Source organism: Zerene cesonia, chromosome 6 (assembly GCF_012273895.1).
Source record: "Zerene cesonia ecotype Mississippi chromosome 6, Zerene_cesonia_1.1, whole genome shotgun sequence".
Classification (NCBI taxonomy): domain Eukaryota; kingdom Metazoa; phylum Arthropoda; class Insecta; order Lepidoptera; family Pieridae; genus Zerene; species Zerene cesonia.
This window is the reverse complement of record NC_052107.1, coordinates 4224788-4234812: the sequence shown is the minus strand read 5'-3', so window position 1 is coordinate 4234812 and position 10025 is coordinate 4224788. Positions and strand designations below refer to the sequence as shown.

The 10025-nt window shown below is 31.5% G+C and overlaps 1 protein-coding gene across 1 annotated transcript in view; it reads left to right on the top strand.

The window, feature by feature from the left end:
• Positions 1-8869, top strand: part of LOC119840595 (aminopeptidase N-like) — a 10628-nt gene extending 1759 nt beyond the window's left edge. Inside the window, exons 2-14 of the mRNA XM_038367282.1 lie at positions 1953-2117; positions 2311-2598; positions 3082-3262; positions 3628-3908; positions 4261-4435; positions 4659-4836; positions 5216-5319; positions 5655-5849; positions 5941-6131; positions 6411-6587; positions 7471-7620; positions 8018-8096; positions 8657-8869. Of these exons, the coding sequence (XP_038223210.1) occupies positions 1953-2117; positions 2311-2598; positions 3082-3262; positions 3628-3908; positions 4261-4435; positions 4659-4836; positions 5216-5319; positions 5655-5849; positions 5941-6131; positions 6411-6587; positions 7471-7620; positions 8018-8096; positions 8657-8869 (2377 nt within the window). The remainder of the gene's footprint in view (positions 1-1952; positions 2118-2310; positions 2599-3081; positions 3263-3627; positions 3909-4260; positions 4436-4658; positions 4837-5215; positions 5320-5654; positions 5850-5940; positions 6132-6410; positions 6588-7470; positions 7621-8017; positions 8097-8656) is intronic.
• Positions 8870-10025: the final 1156 nt, after the last annotated feature.

The window sequence follows — 10025 nt, the reverse complement described above, 5'->3', positions numbered from 1 at the left end:
ATTTTTATTGTAAAGGAAATAAACGAAAATAGCAAATACAAGTTTCTTTTCTGCAATCTAAATAAAAATATATGCAATGTTATACTTTGTTGTAATATAGTTTTAAAAAAAACTATGATTTACATGACAAACGTCCATTTTTAACATATGAAAAATAAAATGAAATAAGAAAATGTTTACAGAAAAAAAAACAAAAATTCGTGATAACGCTTGGAAGTAATGTTTCACTATCTATTGTTTGTAAGAAAATACCTGGCTCTAATTGCAATCCCTGAGGCAACACCAACAATAGTTGTGTTGGAAAAACAAAAGCACACAAAAATGGCTTACGGAATCCTGTATGGAGCCAGCACTTGAAGCTTGAACAATCTTCTTTTTTTTAATCACGAGTATAATAAATATATTTCGGAACTATATCTACTCATTTAGGATGAAAAACATAATTTATTTTAATTGTCATTTCGTAAATGATATTTTGGTAAGAAATTAATAATAATAAACCAAAGTTTAGTTTAAAAACTGGTATTAATCATACTTAGTTGAAAAACTTAACAGTTTTAATTGCTTTTATACGGAGTATACGTAAGGAGATCATTTAATGATTAATCAGGATATTTAGATAATCTCATGAAATTATAGTACTGTCACCGATGTAAGTTTGAACTAAATCGTGATCTGTCCGTTGAAAGTGGTTCAAAATAGTGTGTAACATATTATAAATATATAGGTGAAACTAATAAAAGCATATTAAGCAGTGATACGATTATCGTTTAGAAGAGTTTTATATTTCTCAATGAAACTATTTATCTATTTATTATAATATGTGTAATCAATATAAATCTATTGCTTTTTTTAGCGAAATAATAAAATAAGAGAGACACGTGAAAATCACCAATATGATATTAAAATTGATTATATACTACGACAGTGAAATTTTAATTTCATATTTTAAATTAAAGACTTGAAGTTGCACACTTTGAAAATTTATTTGAGATAAACACATATTGTTACGCAAAACCTGCAAACATACGTACTCGGAATTTAAGATAAATTCGATATTTTCGTTTTATCACGCTGGATCATGAACAGGTGACACTATCTTAAGTATTTCTGTGAGCTATCAATATCGACCTATTTGTGATCTTTATTCGTTGAACATATTTTGAAGGAGTGCTATGGCTTTCTTTAAGTTGAAATGGAGGGCTTCTTTATTATTTTGTTTATTGATAAATAGTATAGTAAAACCTTTGCCTATTAAATTAATACCTGATATCAAACATGTAGAAGATGGACCTTTAAGTACAACTGACTCTCAACATAAAACAGAAGTATACAATAGCTTAGAAAGAAATGAGGACCATATTTTAACGAATACTTTAAGACCAGGACAAGGATCACCAAGATACGCAATTGAGATAAGGCTGGACGGTGTTAATGAATTCAGAGGACGGGCTGTTATAGATGTAACATTAACAGAAGAGTCAAGAGATGAACCCATAAAATTTAGTATAGAAAATATCAGAGTCACGAACGTAATTGTTGCAAGATTTACAACAGCAAATATTATCCCTTCGACGTGGACTATAAATGATGGTGTCTTAGAAGTGACGCCCAGTCAGTTTTCGTCATTATTCATCGTCGACGTAGAATATATCGGGGTATTGAGAAGTGGAGGCAATGGATTATATGTGGGGCGATATGATGAGGAGTAATTATTCAAATTTGCAAATTGCAAATGCATCATAGATAAAAATTTTGTTCAATAAATTTTGGTCTTTGATGTATTACATACATTGCATTATTTTATCTTACGTTGAATTCTTGTACAAATTAATATGTGTATAATCAGAACAATTTGAATTAGTAAATTAAAAAGATAATTACATTAAAAATTATTATATTTACAACTTAGCTATAATATTTGGATGTTAAACATGTATTTTTGTTTCCAGAAATTACGTGGCGATGAATTTACACCCTACCAACGCACGCCGAGTCTTCCCTTGCATCGATGAGCCAAATGTTCATACTACTATATCGTTCAATTTTGCTGGCGTAGGCAACTATCAACATGTAATAGCTAATTCTATTTTAACTGACACAAGCACCTCAAATGAGTAAGTATTTGAATTATCTAATGGAATTAATTTCAAAAGTTTATAGAATTATGTCTAACTAAACTGTTCGTTATAACACGTATATAACTTTAACGGTAATATTAGTTTAACGTAATACACCTTTGTTAAATCGGTTCTCATATTAATCCAAAGAAATAGACAGGATGTTTTTCTAATATAAAGGTTTTTACAGAGTACAGTTCTCACCAATGTCGGGTGTAACACATCTATGGGGGATGGTTGCACATAGCATGAATGCTGTAAATATACCAATAACAAACGTGATTTTATACGCTCGACCTGGTCGTAGTAATCAAGATGCTCAAGCCAATGTAGCGATTAACAATTTCTTTAGCTCGTTCAACACGTGGACGGGTAAAGATTACGAATCAATTATCGATAATCAAGATGGAAGATTGCATATTATGGCAATGCCAGATGTTGATAAGGAGTGGTACGCATTGTCAACTATTTGCATCTGGTAAGTTTGTTTAATTACTTTTGATTTACATTATTTGTCGTGAAATAGTAATATTATCTATATATATAAAATTCTCGTGTCACAATGTTAGTCTCTATACTCCTCCGAAACGGCTTGACCGATTCCTCTGAAATTTGGTAAGCATATTGGGTAGGTCTGAGAATCGGCTAACATCTATTTTTCATACCACTAAACGATAAGAGTAAGTCAGAACAGCGTTTGCCGGGTGCAGCTAGTGTAATACAAAATGTTCTTATTGTCATTTTCATCTGAAGCCCTGATTTGAAAGTTTTTTATCAATTTAACTTAGTAGAGTTTTTTCTCACCGTCACTTCTTAACATAACCAGGCTTTACTTACTTGATTGTGTATTTTATTTATTCAAACTCTCCTAGTTTATAAGGAAACTAAAATTTGAATGTTTGAACTATATAAACTTTTTGGATGATTTGTTTAAATTTAGAATAACAATGTAACTTTTCAGGGAGCCCTACGTGTTAATGGAAAGTGGAGCATCTGTTATCCAAAGAAAAACTGGTCTTACCAAATTAGCAGAAGCTATATCCAGACAGTGGTTCGGATTTGTTATGGTACCAGATAACTGGAGGTATCAATGGGTCGTTACGGGTCTAGGAAAGTATGCCGCGCATCGTATTTTTAAGGATGTATGTGTCTTTCTATATTACAAACGTGTATAATAAAATCGTATTAATTTCAAAATCTATAACTCAAGAACGGCTGTACTCATTAGACTTTGGTTGGTTATATTTATCTCCGATTAGATTAAGGGCATAAAATAAAAAAAAGAAAAGCTTCTATAGATGTTCCCGGGCGGAACCGGGGTGAGTAACTAGTATTTCAGGTCACATTTAAAAGCATTTTTTTAATAGTGTGAGTTATTAAAAATCACAACTGATGCTTGTCAAATTACGCCCATTTTTATATGACTAACTGTTTTTTTGTAAAAGTAAAAAAAATACATAAAGAGATACAAGATTGTCTTTAAATGCTAACGTATTTTTAATTTCAGTTCCAAACAGATCCCTTAGGGCTAGATGAGTCACTGATAGACGTGAATGCTGTATTTGTAAGCGATATTATACAAGAAAGCTTGCTACATGACGCATACACCGTAGCGTTACCGTTGGAAGCGGCAGATGATCTATTCGAGGAAGACGAAATACGAGAGAATATTAACGGTTTGGTTAAAACAAAAGCACCAGCAATCCTCCATATGTTAAGCATGATTCTGTCCCAAGATCCGGAAAAAGATCACATAAAGGATGCAGCAGCGGCACTTCTTCAAACTGAGTAAGTAGAAAGATGAATGCGAGACTAAATTGGTGGTCATTCTGTAAAGCATCTTGATACAATAATTATTGAAACAAATAAGAGGAGATCAACATTTTTATTGAATGAAATTATACATATTTCAAATATATTCTATATCTATATGTATTGCTTTACATTTATGAAGGTGTATTCAACGATGGGATCCTCAAAGAGAAATTAATATAGCCATAAATATTTCCAAAATAAATAGCATAAATTTTTTTTTAAATCGTTGACAATATCATTATTATTTATAATTTTTTGAATAATTATAAAACGATGACACTTACATGAATTTTATAATTGAACAATATATTATTCTGTTCCACAGCGCCTTGTCAAACATAAACTCTCGAAACTTCTACGATACTGTTAACGGGTTCTGGAATAGTGAGCCAAATAAATTGATTGATGATGTTATAGATTTCATGGAGATCTGGACTTTACAAAATAATTATCCTCTTATTCGAGTTGATTTGAGACAAGGTGGTGTCGTTGTCACTCAGGTAAATATATTATTTAAAAGTTGAAGTTAGTTAAGGAGATGTAAATAATTCAAGACATGGTTCTCGTGGGGATGAATAATAGACTCATACATTACAACACACAATTCTCATTTATTTCAATGTTTTCCATAACTTTTAGAAAAGCTAATTGAAGAAATCCAACCAACAAGGAACATCAGTTTATTAGTTAATTAAATGAAATCCTATTTTCAATTGATTTCAGGAACGTTTTGGCTATTCTTCAAGACCTCAAATCAATTATATGATTCCGATATCTTACACGACCAGTATCAACCCTAACTTTGATAACATTTATCCTGTAATGGTTATGGAAACTACACAATCTTTCGATATGGTTCTGGATGAAGAAGACTGGGTGCTGTTCAATATTCAAGGACAAGGTTTTAGTTTTAATTATTATCTTAGATTATATCGTAATGTCCTCATTAATTGTTTGGTTCTTTTTGGTCTACTTATAATATAAGTAGCGGTAATATACACTGATAGTACTTCGTAAATAGTTTTCTTATATATCCGGCATCGGCTTTTACATAATGACATGTAGATTAAATAAAAATTTTATCATACTTTTGCATGTTATGAAAAATTCCTATGCAAAAACCATCATTATATAAACGTTACTTAACTTTTAAAATACGTTTATCCTCTAAATACACATTTTACTTTATGTATGTATTACGGGTTTAATTGACCCAAGCCTTTTGGGTAAAGTTCGAATAAAGGTTCAATTACAATTCTAACGCCTGTTTGTTTATAAAGGTTATTATCGTGTGAATTACGATAATGAGCTATGGGAAAGGATTATTGAAGCCTTAGAAGATCCTGATCAAAGGTCAATTATTCATCCTATCAACCGAGCAACTGTAAGTATACCCTTTCTCAATAGACTTCAAAATAGTAGGAGGCTCTGAATTTGTTGCATAATTTTATTTATTAACCTACTCAACTTCGTCTTCATATTTTTAAATTACTCTTTTTCAATACCTATATAGAAAGATATTAAGATAAGAGCATTTGACTTCATTCAGCTCCCTTCTGTACATACCTTTTTCATATAAAATTGAGTAAACACAATATTTTTTTATCTGTAATGTACAACATTACAGTCTCAAATGTATGATAGAAATATGATTTTTTTTTTAATTATACACCTTAAAATTCCATTCGGTGGACTTTAATGTACTTTCTATTTTTTTAGTTAGTTGACGACTCATTGAACTTAGCGCGAGCTGGAAAGATTGATTACGAAATAGCGTTTAGAGTGGTGTTAACCATGGAGCATGAAACCGAATATGTGGTATGGAAAGCGTTCCTCAGAAGTATGGACTTCTTGAGAGTTCGTCTTTTGGCGTACGTTGACGATGACGAAGACCTGGATCCTGCTATTTATCGTGTAAGTTAATTAGGACCTAGGAACACTGAATGATTCCACGGTCTAGGTCGTTACTTGAGAATTATTGTGAATATATGAAATTGCATTGCAGAGAATGGTGCGGAGATCGATCGTGGCATTGGAAAATGAGCTAGGTTTTACACCCGAATTGAATGTAAATGAGCCAGCCATGACGTCACTGGTTCGTGGTTTAGTGATGCGCCACGCTTGCACGATTGGCTACCAACCTTGTATTGCTGCTGCTATCGACTGGTTCAGAGACCCGAATAATAAAGATGCCGTGTAAGTTTTATTATGAATATAAGCGTCTCAGCTCAGCTTCTCTTTTTCCTTTCTTTCTGAGTAAGTTTCTTTCTAAGAGAGGGCATGGTGATCAAAAAGACTGGTTAATCGGTTATCTAGTTTAGGCAACAGTCTCAGCCTTAATTTCATAATCATTTTCTTTTCTACTGTTAATATATGTTGTGAGCAAAAACTCATTTTCATTTTATTTTATTTATTTATTTAACCAAAAAACAATTCCAATCACTCAACCGACTTTGAGATACCTTTACCTTTCAGGAACCCCAACATTCCAGCTGACTTGCGTCCTGCAGTATTTTGCGCTAATGTTATGTCCGGAGGAAATGAAGAGAGAGACCTATTGCTGGAATACATTGAGACTCTCAATAACGCTCACGAACGCGTGGTTGTTTTAGAATCCTTGGCTTGTTCTCAGGACAGCAATTACATTCAGTCGTAAGTTTGAAACCACATTGAATTTAATTTAATTAATATGCGAACTACAAAACTGATTATACAAAATTCTTTACAGGAACTTTGATATCTAAGAATGTGTATAAAAATATAAATATTACAAAAAATTTTATCACAAAAAATACCTTCTATCCATAAGATTTATTTTAAGATCTGCTTTAAATATTTCATTTGACCACCCGTTGGTACAGTGGTCAACGCCTGAGCGTAGAACGTAGGGGTCCTGGGTTCAATTCGCGGGGGAGACACACAAAAAAAATATCTCTAACAGGACGAAGGCCGTTCATCACTTACGTATCAATAAAGAGAATCGTTCAGTGAATTATAACTGCCCCATACCCCACTCGGAGACACGGGACTTCTCTTTTACACATTTCATAGTAATGAGCACCGACAAGTTAATATAAGCCGTAACGTAACTTGCTCTAATTTAAAAATTCCTTTGTCGTCCACAGCCTACTGATATTAACACAGTAATAGGCATGTTAAATTTCCTCTTTGTTTACACGCCTTTGTCTCAAAGACCGTTGTGGTGACCTGCATTGGTCTTATTTATGCTAAGTCACAAAGCCTGTGCAGTTTTTAATTGCTAAAATAGAACGAATGTTTTTTTCTTTTAATTTTGAACAAAGAAATAATTATTAGAATACTCAGGGTACGAATTTCTGGTTTTCCAATTCTGATTTTTTTGTATGCTGCATCTTTTTTTTCATGTGATAACAATTATTGCTACATTTTTTTATTGATTATGTAAATTGCTGTTTATATAGGGATTTTAATAGGCTTTATTAAATAGGATCATATTGAAACATAAATATGAGACATAGAACGGATTTTACAATTTTGTTCATAATCTATTTTACAGATTGCTAGATCAAACCATTGCCGCCAACAGTCCCTACAATACTGAAGAGAGATCGAGGATTTTTAAATCGATTGTTACTTCTACTGGTCCTCAAAATGTCCGCATTGCGTTGAACTTCCTCTCACTGAGAACTATAGAAATAAGAAATATGTAAGTATCTAACGACCCTGGATATATACCTCGGTTCAATCCGTCTACTTATTTAAAAAATTCTATCAAAATGCGTTGCCTAGTTTTAAAGTATCTAAGTATAATTAGGTACAGACAGCGGAAATTGACTTTGTTTTATGCTATGTCACGATTATATATATACGAGTACACCATCAATGAATAACCTAATAAAACATAGCACGGTCACGGAGCAAGAACCCTGAACTAGAATGATATCAAAGGGTAGAAATTACCTTGAAAATGAAAGCCATCTTCAGTATTTTTAGAATTCAACTCAGGTGGAGTGATAATCGAGAATTTCTATGCAATCCTATGGTATAATTTATATGCTACTTTATATTTATATTAGAAAAATTTAGATAAAACTTATTTACAGGTATGGTGGCGCTGAGAAACTAGAAGAAATCATTCACGTAGTCGCCAGAAATTTAGGTGACAGGGATATGGCTAATGATGTATGTATTCATTCATTTTATGAAACGATCCTATTTCCTACTAATAATATAAATGCGAAAGTATGTAAGGATATGTTTGTATTTGTTGCTCTTTCAGGCAAAAAGTACTGAACCGATTGCAATGTAATACGTACGTACGTACTGTACTACGTACAAAGACAGCTGGACAACTGGAATATCTTATAGGCAACTTTTTTCCCGATATTCGTACGGGATACGGACTTACGCGGGTGAAACCGTGGGGCGCAGCTAGTATCTTCATATATCATAATGAACCGACACTCTTACCCACTACTTACGGTGGTGATGCAGATAATGTGCAGATATTTAAAAAAATATATATAATTTTTGTATATATATTCTCGAACCAACGACTTTCTGACATAAGTCCTATATCCCAACTATTGGGTCACCCCTCCTCATTTTTGTACTACAACGACACGTTAGAGGCAGTGAGTTCTAATATTAAACAAAAGATAGTTTTAAGATTTTTTTAAGCTTCATGGTATCCAAATGCGCTTGCATATAAATTATATAACCAATATACAATACCTTTTCAGTTCACCAATTGGGTAAACTCGCTGTTCAGCGAGCTGGACGACTCTTTGTTAACAGCTGAGAGGGCGAGGGACGAAGTGCAACAAGACCTCCTTTGGGATAACATACATTTGGATTATGTGTACGAGTGGATAGACGAAAACGACGCTCACACTGTGATGGTGTCCGTTTTGCTGATAACCTTGGGACTTTTCGTCACGTTATTTAATCAGTAGTAATTCACTAGTATCTAGATGTAAGCTTTATTTATTCGTTACTATTTAAAATAAACAAATAATTTAAATATTATTAGGTATAGCTACCAAATATATAATTTATAACATTTTAGACGTAAGATTTAAGTATGTTTATTGGGGCCTTATTATTTTATAGATATTAGGAGTTGTTTATTTAAGTTATTTGAATGTAGTTAGCGATTGATTGGGTAGTTTGATAAAACTTATTACTATAATTTATTATAGTTTTAATGTTTTGAGGCTGAATTCTAATTCACTTTAAGCTATGAACTTCATTTGAGGTTACCATCATTACAACAACAAATATAAAACAAATGAGTAAATGCAATTATTGTGAATTAGAAATAAGCAAAACTATGAACAGTCACATCTTGTTACAGAGTTGTAACTAGATTGTTTGATTCTTATAGGCGTTTTTATAATTATCGTTATGTTATTTAATTAAATTATTAATCATTTAAATTACTATTGATATATTAGGATAGAGACACGTCAATATTGCACAAAGTGAATTTATTATCTTTAGTTAATTTTTATTATTCTAATTTACTTACTGTCTAAGATTTAGATATGTTTTTTGTTTTGTTTTATTCAATTATAATAATAAGGTTTACTAACAATTACAATTTTTTACTGCATTTTTACTCATAAGTTTGATAATAATTAGGGTAAGGGAATTAATAAAACAACGTAGAAATTATGATTAATATATAATTAATATTATTATATTATTAAATGTGAAACAAACGCGTCCTCTTGCTTCACATTTAATAGTCACGTTAATTTATTTAATATATAAGTAATATATAATATAGTTCTAATTATTAATTATGTACATATTGATAATAAATAATGCTAAGAAATAATTAGTTTCATTGGATGACACATTTAGTGTAACTAATAATTATTGACTAGATAATTATAATATGCTTATTACTTAATAGTTAACAATATAATGTTGTACATAATATAATATTGTGTTTAACATTAATTTTTATTATTACTAACATATACTAGCGAATCGTGAAAATAATTCCAAATAGGAATGTTTAATTTATAATACGTTTAGTCCGATGAATATATATAATATATATCTTCTCTCTTTTTTAATCTCCCAAGAATCTTGTTTGGGACA